The sequence below is a fragment of the Athene noctua genome, chromosome Z (assembly GCF_965140245.1).
Source record: "Athene noctua chromosome Z, bAthNoc1.hap1.1, whole genome shotgun sequence".
In the NCBI taxonomy this organism is placed as follows: Eukaryota; Metazoa; Chordata; class Aves; order Strigiformes; family Strigidae; genus Athene; species Athene noctua.
The window spans coordinates 6,473,032-6,487,281 of record NC_134077.1 but is presented as its reverse complement, the minus strand read 5'-3'; the positions used below and the strand labels follow the sequence as shown (position 1 = coordinate 6,487,281).

At 37.9% G+C, this 14,250-nt stretch overlaps 1 protein-coding gene across 2 annotated transcripts in view; it reads right to left on the bottom strand.

Annotated features, from left to right (window-relative positions):
• Positions 1-14,250, bottom strand: part of RIT2 (Ras like without CAAX 2) — a 175,637-nt gene that overhangs the window by 10,734 nt on the left and 150,653 nt on the right. The window contains exons 6-7 of one of the 2 annotated variants that reach the window (XM_074932026.1): positions 13,917-13,979; positions 5,815-5,852 (exon numbers count right to left, since the gene is read on the bottom strand). The exons of the other annotated variant lie outside the window; for it this stretch is intronic. Coding sequence (XP_074788127.1) covers positions 5,815-5,852; positions 13,917-13,979 — 101 coding nt within the window. The remainder of the gene's footprint in view (positions 1-5,814; positions 5,853-13,916; positions 13,980-14,250) is intronic. 2 annotated transcript variants of the gene reach the window in all.

The window sequence follows — 14,250 nt, the reverse complement described above, 5'->3', positions numbered from 1 at the left end:
TGGATACTCAAAGCCACACATGATCTTGCATCAGTCAGCAATAGCTCTGGGTCTAATTTGAAGAGAATGTGGAAGTGTTAAATTTTTAGCATCAATCTTCAAGATGAACAAGTCCGGGTCAATTGCTCAAAGCATTTTTCAGAGATCTGACAATTTTCTAAATTGTCCATCATCTTTAAAGGTACTTTGATTGCAACACTCAGCTGAAGACATAAATGGCCATAAGATGGTTACAAAAAGCAGACATTTCTACATCATCAGCTTGGAACATCCACAAGAGGGGACCGAGTTTTTGTAGGGAAAAAATCTAGGAATTGTAGTTTTAAGTTGACAAGAAAGGGAAATTTTTTTTTTTTTTTTTTTTTAAGCAACAACAACAAAATCAATTATAATCTGTTAACAACAGATGTTTATTAAAAATTTACATGTAAAAGAAGTTAAAATGCACATTAGACTTTTTTTTTTTAATAACCAAATAAAGCATTAATAGTAGTATTTTAACACATCAAGTGATTTCTATCGCTCTGTAAGCACAAGCTAACTATCAGCCCAGTACAACCAGCCCCCATATCTTTTATCTATCTTTATGCTGGTGTAAGCTATTTTCACTTATTTGTTAGACATTAAAATTCCACTAGTCACATGAATTCAGTTCTTCATTAGGACTCAGGCACTAAGCAGACTGGGTACTGAGTAAATCCACTTAATGCCTCATAACCTATGCAAATCTCTCTGTCATTATATTACTTTGAAGATGGGAGTAACAGCCTCTAACAGCAATATTTTGTCCCGCAATCACTTCACTGACATGAGAAGATAAGAAAACAGAGCAGGAGTCAGTGAGGAGAGCAGAGCAGGACGATGCTTCCAGTGCATTATTTTCCACCATTGTCTGCTGAAGATTGGGAAATGTGATACACGAAATTTGAAGGAGGTCACAAGGGAATTTTGACAACTAAATAGAAGATAAGGAAGAAGCAGAAAGAGTTTTATATTTATTTGTGTGTGTTTGAATATATAGTCACAAAGAAGAATGGTAAATGAAGTAAAAAAAACCACACACAACCAAACAAAAATATTGTTGATTCACAAAACTGAAATAATCTTTTCAGCCAAAGTATCCAAAGCTTGTGTTCAGTAAAATGTGTCATTTTTAGACATATGAACAGACTACTGGAATTAAGCTCTGAAAATTCCCTTTGTGCTAAAGCTGAATATCATTTTCCAACACTGGAATAAAACGGTCATAAAAAATATCAGTTACAAATATAGTGAATAGTGTTGTGTATCCTGACACCACATATTGCTTCACTCTGCGTGGAGTACAATACACATACATTTTGGTGTACTGTTTTCACATCTAAACATACTCCCAGACACAGTTTGAAGGCAGATAGAGAACACCATGTAAAGTTCCTAGCAGTGAAAAAACAATTGCAACAGATCTCTCCCTGTCCCTTCATCTCCATGCAATTGTCATCTGATGGGATTCAGGGATTCTGTCTTGGCTGCTGAAGTGGGTATTTGACAGAAGGGAGGCAGGGGAAGAATTTACAATGGATTTATAGAGATTTGGACTGCAATGGATTTTTTTTTTTTTTTTTTTTTTTTTCCCCAGAAATTGTCTGTTGAAGTAAGCAAGTGTTGATATGTATGAGATTTCAAAGTGCCTTATGTGCAATTTACAGGACAAGGTTTCACCTTTCCACCTATTACTTCAGTTGCTTTTCAAAGAAAAAGTTAATTGATCCAGTGAGAGGGAGATATCAGAAAATGGGAGTGGTGAGCTGCTGCTTTTTTTCCTGGAACATGTAATTAATTTTGAGTGTTTAGTAATTTTGAATTTTATTGGAAAGGTTTGTCAAACAATCTCTTTATGGGAAATAATTGCACACTATCTTTATTAAACTAATGACATTGATCTTCCCCATGTCAATATTAGTTCAGGCAAAATAGTACAATTTTCCAGAATATGAATTGACCGAAAAAATTAACGGGATCTTCACTGGAAGCTTCCTCTTCAGCTCCTTTCTAGTGTGGTGAAGGGAGAGCTCATGGATGAGCAAAGGGTCTTTTCTCGGGCACAGGAACATTGAAAGAGAGAGGTTTGTGACATAAGAAGCTTAAAATGGGAATGACAGCTGCATGAGGAGCATCCACTTAGCTCCATCATGTGATGTGATCCACCAGCTTAGACAATGCATAATAAAATATTGAGTCTGAAGAACCTCATATGAAGGGGATAGCAATGAGAAATGAGTGTGCTGAGGGAGAAAAATTTAAAATCTTAAATGGCTAGTGGGTAGGAAGAGCTGTAAGAATGCATTTAGCTAATTAGACATAACAAGCTCTCTTATTGCCTGCTAACCTCACTCAAATTGCCTCACTTTTGCTGCAGGCTAACATTCACTCGGATAGTTTCCGTGGTAACTTGTTAGTACATCTGTGGTTAGCTTGTCCTGTTGGCAAGCTCCCCATTCAGCAAGATGTTTCTTTGGATAACCCTTCTGTATTTGCTGCCTGTAGGCTTTGATTTTTACTCAGAAGACTGAGCACCTTAAAGCAAGCAAAGTAACAGCTAACAGCTGGCAGAACCTTAACTTTGGTGAATATAGCCCCAAACTTTCTTGCATATATGCCCAAGGCAACTTGGATACTTTACTAACAGGAACTTAACCAATAATGAAGCTTGAGGATTAATCAGTAGGTTTTGGTTTTGTTTTGTTTTGTTTTTCTAGAATCTTAATTTCTGACTGCAACCAAACAATTTGGCTGGGATGATAATTCTTGTTTGTTGTCACAAAGGAAAAGATATAGTGGACAGACAAGAAGAGATAAGAAGAAGAGTGAAGGTGGAAGGACGGTGGAGGGAAGGAAGACGAATTGTATCTTTATTATGCTAGCTCAGGGGTAGACTGAGAAAACAAACAGAATGTTGGAAACTCCTTGCCAGAAGCATCTGTTTTACCTCCTCTACCTATGATGTATCCATGTAGTTATGCAGATATTATTTTGATGTGTAAAAGATGCTCTATTAACACACCTTGGGAGCCCAAATCATGACTACAGTTGAAAAACTCATCATCCAGATAATAGACTTTACAGTCCATCACTGATAGTGCTGTAGCTCAGTTTACCTGGCAGCATGTGAGAATGTGCATCTACACCCATAAACACACACACACACGCCAAATGCTGCTGGGATCAGAGAGAGCGTCTCCAATATACCTGACAGAAAAAGTTGAACTTGCAGCAAAACTTGGAACTGGATGTTGACAAAACACCGCTCTAAAGAGTCACTTCAGTACCAGAAGGCTTTCAGCGTCAGCTTTTCTGCAGATTAGAGCTGGTTTCTGACATTTATTTATTTCCCATGTTTCAGTCAGCTAGCTAGTTCAAACCTGCAGTCTGTCCGGGCTCTGGAAATGGCACTGAAAAGGAGAAAAGACAGCGTGTGTAGTGTAGTTGCCAGAAAACAGGCTGCCCTTCTGTCCTTTCTTAAGTTTGTCCAGAAATGGTGGGTTGTAACCTGGAATACAAGCAGGCAGGTGAACTGCTGCTTCTGCATCTTCCCAGACAGAAAAGAAAGTGAAGGACAGGAAATAGATAACTCATAAATTATTATAAATAAATAAATAAATAATGTTATGTGTGAAATAAACAATACCTTAAAACACAGAGTATTAAGGGGCTGGAGGGAAGAAACTTACAGTTTCTCAGGAGTAGCCTAATCTGGCCAATGAAATATTAACAGCATTTTATCACTGATAATCACTGTGGCTGGTAGGTAAAACTCTAACTGGTGCAGATTGCCCTGCATGCCTGGATGCATCATGGTTCAGACTACAGAGGGGAAATGTAACATCTTTACCGAGCCACACAGGTATAACAATGACAAAGACAGACAATAACACATTTGATTTCTCTCAGGAAGCTTGCTCACACTTTCCTAATGGCTGTTTTTTTCTCCTTAAATACATAAATAAGCCTAGGTTTGGAGGAATAAAATTGCTCATACTAAAAGAAACAGCTGATGAAAACCAGTAAGTGCTCGAAGCCTTAACAGTTACTGTCACTAGCAATTCAGGACATGTTATCACCCCATTATTTTTTTTACCCTTAGAAATAAAATGAGTGTTATTAAATGGTTTAGAAAATGACAACTGCCTGTGGTAAAGTTTTGTTGTACTTGATGGAAGGAATATTAATAAGAGGATAGGCATGATATCTTTGAGAATAAATGTGTGGAAAAAAGAGATGTAGATCCTATTTCAGAGAGAAAAGACAGTTGCTACAGCTCACACAAATTTTTCAAGCTGCAATTAAATATATTCTGCTAAAGTATGTATAGAAATCAGAGAATCATAATATGGTTTAGGATGGAGGAGTTCTTTGTAGGTTATCCAGTCCAAATTCCTGCTCATAGTGGGTTCACCCAGATCAAATTACTCACGTCATTTTCAATCAAGTTTTGATACCTCTAAAGAAGGAAATCTCACAGCCTCTCTGGATGCTTGTTCCACTGTTTAACCACCCTCATGGTGGAAGAACACCCTCATAATTAATTAGATTTTATTGTGCTCTAAATCTTTTTTCATTTCTTCTCTTTCTTTCACTGTGTGCCTCCAAGAATAATCTGTTTTGTCTTCTCTCTGTCAACTATTAGGTGGCTGAAAACAGCAAAATTATTGCCTTTGATTCATCAGACAAATCCACAGGCTCAGATTTCTCAACCTCTCCTGTTTCTTTTTGTGCTCTATCCCCAAGACCATCTTGGGGATTTCTGCTGAACTCACTCTTGTACATCAAGTTGTTTCTTGCACCGTGAAGCCCCAAAGAGACAGCATTTTCCAGATACATTCCCACAAGGGTCAAATAAAGGTCTAAGCATCACTTCCTTGGACCTGCTGGCTACACTTTTACTAATACGATCCAGGAGGCATCTGGTCACCTTCACTGTAAGGGCACATTGTTGGCTCATGGTCAGCTCAGCCACCAGGACTTTCATGTCCTTTTTGGCAAAGCTGTTTTCTCTGCAGTGGTGCCCAGGTGGTACTCCTGCATGATGTTGTCCATCCCAGGTGCAGGCTCAGCATTTGTTTCTGCTGAACTTCATGCAGTTCTTGTCAGAACATTCCTCCAGTCTAGCAATGTCCCCTCTGTGTATATACCCTACTTGCCAGTGTATCAACCACAACAGTCAGGTGCCACTCATGAAGACACCTTCTGTCCCAGCATTCAGTTGTTAGTAAAGATATTCAAAATACTGTCTTGCGATTGACCTCTGAGGAATGCTACTAATAATTTGTTGTTAGCTGGACTTTCTACTGCTCATCATATCCATTTGAACTCAGGAGTCCAGCTGATTCCCATCCACCTTATAGTCTAACTATCCAAACCATATCTTGGTTTGTCTAAAAGGACACTATGAGAGACTGAGTTGAAGGTTTTGTTAGATTTAAGGTAAACATAATCCACTTCTCTCATCCACAGAGTCACTCATCTGAAGAACATCACAGAATTCAGTCAGCTTGTCAGGCATGATTTTCTCTTGGTAAACCCATGGTAGCTGTTCCCATGCACTTTCTTATCCTTCATGTGCCTGAATATTGTTTTTTGGGAGGATTTCCTTTATAAATGAATCATCCATTTCTTTTAAGGCAACTTAGATTGAAAAAAGTTTATGGACATAATTGTTTTAGCTTTAGATGACTTAGCTCAGATATTGATATTTAAAAACACAGACATCAGCACAGGCTGTACAGCCCAATCAAGGAACCTGAGTGTACACTCACCAGCTGACCCCACTGTCACTTCAGGCTCACTGAAGCTTCTTTCAAGGCTGATCAAAGAATGTACAGGCAGATGTAACTGCTGAGTTGAGATAAACATAACAAGAAATGTCCCGTGTAAGTAAAGACAAGTGGAAATTTTTGATAATTGAAGATTTTGGCTTACAACTTGAATTTGTCTATCTGCTAGATGTCTCTTTTTGGTTTTGGCTTTGTTTTTCTAACCCTTTTTCATGTTTTAAAATCTTAGTTATATGCTTCTGACCCTTTTTCTTTTTCTTACTTGTATTTTGTTGAAAAAAAGTGTAAAACTAAAGTAGACCACAGATTATCAAGAAGGGCAGAATACAGCCTCACAGCCTGAGACAATGAAAAAAGAGAGTAGAAGTACTTAATTCCCATTCCATATGGGCAAGATCATTGAGCAAATAAAGCAAAAGTGCTGAAGTAAATGGAAAAATTCCTATTACATCTTGGTACAGGCCCTAAAGAAACAGTCTGGTAACAAGCCGTCATCCATCTCTGAACAGGTGGTATAACTTAGTATACAAAATAAAAAGCAAACCACCCATGAAGAAAGTGGTTTGCTGTTGTTTTCCTATGTAGATTTGACATTTATGGCAAGGGATACTTTTCTCTCATGTCTTTAGAGAAAGATGAACCGGTTTGATCTATATCTGCTATTCAATACTGCTTTCATTTTGGAACATGTGCTGAACTTTGCACTCCATAATCTGATGGTGGGGCACACTACAGACTGCAGAAAAGCTGTATCTATGGGATGAGTAAATAGCTTAAATGAAAATTACACTACAGCTCATCCGCAATAGGATTTAACAGTTTTCAATTTCTTTGGTCTTCTACGGATTAAATGTCTGATGTTGACTCACTTTCTTTCTGTTACTAGTGTTCTGTGCGGTTGTAAATCATGTAGTCCTGTGAAATCAGTAGGGTTACTCACAGAAAATATGTATGTTTAACTCTGTCCGTCAGTTGTAATTGCTCTCTTGTCTTGAGTAAGGATCTCCGTCCTTTCGACTTTCTTGGGTACAACTGAAACAAAAGTTTGCTGAGCTAGGTGTCAGCGTCCTGAGTGCCCTGCTGGCAGGAGACCATGAGATGTATCTCAGTGGTATTTCACCTGCCTAATTGTACCTGTCTCATATATAAGCAAATGAACGCGCAGGAAAGGTTAGAGTTGGAGTGGGACGTAGTCTCAGGTAAAACATTAACACTTCAGAATACATAGTTATTTTTGATGTCAAAGTATTCAAGAGAAATATGCCAAATGTGTCATCTCCTGCTACCATTCTCTTCCTCTTTGTTAAGTTTGTAGCTTAATAGTTCTAGAGTAACATTTTCAGATGTTATAGAAGTTTTTCTGAAAGCCCCCCAAATATTAGAAGACTAAACAAAGAAAAAAAATTAAGAATAAAAAAATACTATTGAAGGGAAACCTTTTGGAGGTAATCTTGCTAGGACTGGTGGTCATGGGTATATGAAAAGCTATATTTAGAATGCTATTTTAACGCTCATTGATACAGACCAGAAAGCAGTGGTCATGAAGTATTTTATCTGTCAAATCAACTGATATAACTGGAAAAAAGAAAACACAGAAAAACTAAACTATGCAATCTGTTTTTCTGGTCTAAATCAGAAGCTGCAAACTTAAAGTTCATTAGAGACAATTGCTCTAATTTTAGTTTAATGAAATCAATTATCCACATACTAGAGAAACAGGTACTGTAGCACCTGTGGAGGATGCTCGGAAGAATTACATAGTCCTGTAAGAGCTCCTTGTCATTATTTCAGTTTTTCAATGTTTCTGTCAATGACACTCTATAACCCATTCAAAAACAGAAGAGAAGACAATAGAAACTTGTGCCCCATTTCATTACCACTGAACAGCTGTCCTGGAGCCTCTGTACTGTCATGAGATGGTCAGTAACCATCACCCAACTTCTAGGCAGAAAGTGTTCCTTGTCACTTAATACCCCTTAGATGTTTTCCCATCATTGTTCTTTATTTAAATGGGTTTTCTTCACAATTCTTTATGTCTTTTCACTTCTTGTGAACCTATGAACTGTACTTTTATCACCTCTCTACTTTCACTTACCTAGGCTAAAGGAATTAAGCTGTCTTTAATTTTCTCTGATAGGACCAGCCTGAAACATATTGTCTGCACCAACCTGAATTTTCCATCATTGTCCAGAAGCAGTTCAGCTAGTCTTAACTGAGATTTCACTTATAGCTTCTATAATATCTTTGATGTTTCCATGTCACTGATAAGCATATCACTCCCAATACCTGATGAAGTGACATTTATTTTATGTACATTTCCATGATGTTTCTGGTTTATAATCATCCTCTAAGTGGCTGATATATCCAAGACTTTCTCTCCTACCTTCCAGCTGATGTGTTATAGCAAACACTCTCGCTATTAGTCCTTAAGGAAATGGCCTTGCACTTTTTACAATTACATTTAATTCCACTTCTATCACTCCTCTGGGTCACACAGATTTTCCTTTACAATAATCCTGTCTCTTCTAGATAGAAAATCTTCCCACTTTGTGTTATCAGCAAATTGTGTCAGTACACTTACGCATTTTTATGCCTAGGTCATTAATGAAAATGTTAAAGATCAGCAAATTGAAGGGTAATACCTAATATTCTTGAAGGGTTGATCCAATTTTAACTAGTGAGTTCAGAATCAAACTGTCCCTTTTTAAAATACCAGTTAAATTTAAGAATGCGTGCGGTTGTATATGTGTGCAATCCAGCTGTCATAATTTTTTTGCCAGTAAATCACCCATCTCTGTTGGCCCATCTCAACTAACCCATCTGTTATGGTTATACAGAATATAGTGGAGTGAAGGCTGATTTATGAAATGCTGGATGATTCCCCCTACTTTTATTAATGTATGATTATGATTTCCCAGCTACTTTGGGCAAAAATAGACTAATGCCATCATTTTCCATGTGAAAATGCTGAGTTGACAGACACTAAATGCTCCATGGCAAGGAGCCAGAAGCTGTCCTGCTCTAGACACCCCAATCTGTGAATAGCCCTTTGCATGGCCCCTAGCACAACGGTGGCCCTGGTTCGTGACCCACGCTGGTCGGCGGCACAGTTTAAATTCCAATAATCCAGGGCCTCGAGGCCTCTATATGAATTAACTGCAGGAGCTTGCTCCTAAGTGCCATTTTTTGGAGACAGGAATAGAGCAGATGGGGATTTGTTCAGGCCAAACTGTTGGAAGCCAGTGATAAGGAGGGGGAGTGGAAAAAAAAAAAAAAAAAAAAGGAAAAAAAACAACCCACAACACAAAAAACACAACCAAAAACTGTGAAAGACAACCCTTCAGTTTGTGTGCTTTGCATTGCCACCTGCCAACCTCAGGCCTTCTGATGTCCTCTCAGTGAACCACAGAGGCAGCAGTTGGAAAGATCAGATATAAGCTCAGGGCAATCTGTCAGAAACTACTTTGTCACATTCCCCAACACTAAAACTCATGGAAATAAAATCTATGTATTTAAAACTGTAACTGTCCCATATATGGGAAAACTACACATTTAGCACAGAAAAAAGCACTGAGCACAGCTCCTGTCCTGACATGTTTTTTTTGGTTTTGTTTATTTTTTTTTTTAACATCACTAAAATATTGGCATTTATGTTTTTTTATCTCCCCTTAGCATCTGTACCTTGTTTGTTTGCCTCTGGCAACACAGTTGCAAAGTCATTCTCGAGAGAGTATACTGAATTCCATTATACAAAAAATGAAATAAAAAAAATAGCAGAAGAACCTAACAGATAAATCCAACAATTATTAAGTCATTTAATGATATTATTTGTATGTTTTGTGCCATTATCAACACTATTTGGGCCCTTATCTGACTATTTTTTTTTTTCTAAGAGATAAGACATATAAATGGTGTGTAATTTCTATTTTTCAATGAAGTGCTGAAAAATTTTGAAAAAGGTATATTTAAATATGCATAGCCTGTCCTTGAAGAGACAAGAATTTGTGAGTAAATTTCTTTTTTCTTCTGTAATACTTCCATATACCACATAGAATATGCTGTATAGCATATCTGCTTTCAAGTTCAAAGCACTCTGCACATAACCAGCTAAATTGTATATAAACCTGTTATATGGTATAATTTTATAATATCCATCAAATCCAGTGATAAATGTCCAAAGCATATTTGGAAAACAAGGAATATATAGAAGGAAAATAAATAATTTTTAATCTATACTATCATTCTTAAAATAAAGATTTATTTAATAAATTGCATTAAATTGAACATTCCAGCTGCAATTGTAACCACCATGCAAGAGCACAGTATAATGTCATACCTGTTTACCTGTAGAGTTAACAGATTCCCCACTTTTTTTTTTATTTTATTTAGCTTATGGGGTGGATATTCTAGCTACCCTACCATGTACTTAGGGGGCTCTTGGAGTATTTTCTATTCATTCAAACCTGGTTTCACATGGGTCACATACAGGAATAAGCTTGGCATCTCATCTGAGTCTGTACAATGAAACCACTATGTGCTGCAGAATTTGGCAGACTTGGTCAGTTTTTGCTGGAATGAAGCTCAGCATTCTAATGAGGTCAGGACTCAGTTGTACTGGCAAAGCTCTGTGTTGGGATGTTTGTGCAGTATTTCTCCAAACTGCTCTTGAGTACAGATGTTTCAGTGAGTTTCAGTACTTCCATGATGCCTAAATGTACTCTTGTCTTTTGAGAGATAACTTTTTAAATTATTAAATAATTAGACAGGCAGTATAATCTCTTTGGCAGTCCTCACTCTAGGATGCCTTTCCACGGTGGTCAGAGACTCATAAATGTACTGACTGACCAGTCTCCCTAATATAGTCTCAGTAATATAACTTCCTTAATTTTGTGCTAGGAAGTAGTAGATTGTTAAAATAATTATCAAGCCTAGCCATCCTTCAGAATACCATGGCCTCTGAATAATGTAGTTTCATTCAAATTTATGCAAGGTGAATTCAGCTCTGTGAACATATCACTGCAGTTCCTTCTCATTACTGAAGTAAAATTTATCATACATTTTGAGCATGTTATCTTCCTTTTTCTTTCATGTCTATGTCTTGCTGATACTTTCAAAATTGACTATCTAATTTGGGTATCTCCATTGTTTCTTTTCTGACTGAGAACTGGTGACTGGTCCTAATTTACAAAGGTCAGTTTCTACAGTCTTTTGTAAATAAGAGATGCTTTCTAAATATTCCCTGGAAAAAAAAAAAAATCCAAAAATCTATCATAAATGGAGATTTTTCTTTCATTTACTCATCAATGACTTAACTTTACTCTCACTGCAATTGTATTACTGGCCTGTAATACTTAGAGTGAGACGAAGAAGAGGCGCTTTTGAAAATCAAGCCACATATCACACATACATCATCATCAGAGTCACTTTAAAATCAATGACAGCCATCGGTCACCCAAAGAAAACTTAATCAACCAAACAAAGGTCAAAAAGACACTCACTTGTATCTGGCCAGTTCCATTTGGTACCATGCATATTGTTTAAAAAAAAAAAAAAAATTAATAAATTATAGAGGCAATTAAGTAGCAATATTAAGTCATTTATCGGAAAAGATTTAATCTTTACTATATTTTCTTTTTATTTTGTTCTGTTCTGTCTTTGTGATGCATTCTGCGGAAGAGTATTTTCACTTGCCTTTTCCCCCTCTTATCTTTTCAGATATCTAGAGGCATGAAACACAAGACAAGAAAGAAAAGTAGGCTATTTTAGAGGTAACGTAGATCATCTCTGGATGCGGAGAGATCTCTTAACTAAAGAACATGTCGCCCTCCGTTTCCCATTGTAAATAATTGTGGTTATCAGATAAAGCAGTCATCAAAAGGTGTTTTATGAACCATTGTCCTTATATAAAGCAGGCTGCTGCTTTGTCACTGAAAGTAATTCACAATCATCCATTTTATATAACTAGTCAGAATCAGCTCCTTCACAGTCTGTAGATTCGCTTTCTAAGACTTGCACATATCTCCCTCAAAGCAAAAGCCTCTGCCCCAGAAAGGCAAATGTCATGAATTTTGACCTCTAGGACTGTGCTTGCAGCAATACCAATAATGATACCAATAAGGAGCTCTTTTCACTGCCACACCACACAGTTTTGGACTCATTAAGCCTCAGACTGCACCTATTTATTTATTACGAGGGCCTCTATTCAAAGAATATGAAATAGAGGTGCCAGCAGACATATAACGTTCAGTATTTTTCTCATTACCTCAGTCTCAAATGCACATAATATATAGATGTAATATAGAATATTTATAGACTTTAAGGTATAATTAACCAATCAGACCTCCTCCAGAATAACACAGGCTATAGAGCTCATTTGTCTCAGTACCCAGTGTTAAAAATCATCTGCAAAGGAAAGTATCCAGCCTTGGAAGGGTGGAGACAAGAGAAGGAGAAGCTTCTGTGGTGTCATGCTGCAGTGGTCAAACACTGCTGGTAATGCTGAGCCTCCTTTAAAACGCGAATGGGTTTTAACTGTAATTGAATTTAGCTCACAGTCATTGCTGCTTGTTTCAATGCTGGCTACACTAAACATTAGTGTGGATTTTGCCCCCATCTCTATTCCCCCTAGGGTATTTAAACTCTGCAATGAAGTCACCTCTCAACCTTCTGTTTAATAAGGCAAACAGACTGAGCTTTTTAAATCTCTCCTAGTAATGTGCGTTCTATGGGCCTCATTCCTGGGATGATATATATTTTATGAAATGATTTTTTTTAAATTTTTATTTATTTTTTTATCCATTCTGGTTCAATAGCAGTGAGACACAGAAGCTATTCTAGCATTCAAAAAAGTAGGGACATAGTAGTACTGGACAATTAGACTGAAGACAACTTGATTCTAAAGCACCAGTGTGAAAAGGGGTAGATCTTTTATTACAACAGTATCTAAAGACTACAGCCAGTGTTGGGCTAGATTTAATATTTCATAATAAAACACAACCTAGAGATCAGTGGATTTCGTCTGCACAGACCAAAGAAAAGAGAGGTGAGCTAGAAAAAGACACAAAGAGATAAAATGTCTTGCTTAGCTCACAGAAAACGTCTAAAAAGAGCATGAGAATGAAAAGTATCTCTCCTGCGTCATTGCACATTGTCCCTCCTGCTTCCCTTTTGCTTTAAGTTAATTTACGAATGTATTCTATAAACTGATGTCTGAGGTCAAGATCTCTTTTGCTCAGTCACTGCACTGTCACAGAGTTCTTTGGATTTTGCTAGTGGCTATGTCTGATTTGGCTCTGAGAGCTGCACGGTTTGACTGGTCTTGGACATATTCCCTGTATGTCTCTGAAGCACAAATAAGGACAGCACAGAAAGAGCAGTGGTGATTGCCTCTCCTTCGTCACCAAGGCCAGCATCCTCTCTGCAATAATAGCCATCTGTTATAAGAAAATGACCTGGAACCTCACATTAAATCGGCTGGATGCATTAAATCATGCAGGTGGGTGAGAGTTTTTGTTATTTTTTCTGTATAATATGCAATATACAGATTTCTCCTGGTGCCAATACTGGGGCTTTACTACCTTTAGTCTCCTCCCCAAACTGTCCTACTATGTGGGTATGGATAAACAGCTGGAAGATAAGAGACTAATTCTTTTTTTTTTTTTTTTTTTCACAGCAAATTGTGTAATACTTGGTTTGTAAACTACCTGTCAACCAATTCTCTCTAAGGCTGATTAGCAAGTAAGTGGAGAGGACTTTCTAGCAGGTCGAGGGATATGGTTCTCCCCCTCTGCTCAGCTCTTGTGAGATGCCCCCTGCAGTGCTGTCTCCAGCTCTGGGGTCCCCAACATCAGAAGGACACAGACCTGCCTGAGCGGGTCCACTGGAGGCCATGAAGATGATCCGGGGACTGGAGCACCTCCTCTGTGAGGACAGGTTGAGAGTTGGGGAGAAGAAGAGAAGGCTCAGGGGAGACCTTAGAGTGGCCTCCTACGACTGAAAGGGGCTACAGAAAAGATGAGGAGGGACTCTTGATCAGGGAACACAGTGACAGAATGAAGGGGAATCATTTTAAGCTGAAAGAAGATAGATTTAGAGAAGATATAAGGAAGAAATTCTTTACTGTGAAGGTGGTGAGGCCCTGGCACAGGTTGCCCAGAGAAGCTGTGGCTGCCCCCTCCCTGGCAGTGTTCAAGGCCAGGTTGGACGGGGCTTTGGGCAACCTGGGCTGGTGGAAGGTGTCCCTGCCCATGGCAGGGGGGTTGGGCTAGATAATTTTTAAAGTCCCTTCCAACCCAAATAATTCTATAATTCTATGACTTCATGAAATAGCTTGTACTGGAGTGTATCCCCATTATCAAAAACTTTCAAATTACAAGACTGGCAAACTTTTTACTGTTAACGTATAACCACAAAAGCTACATCCAGAGACTATGTCAGG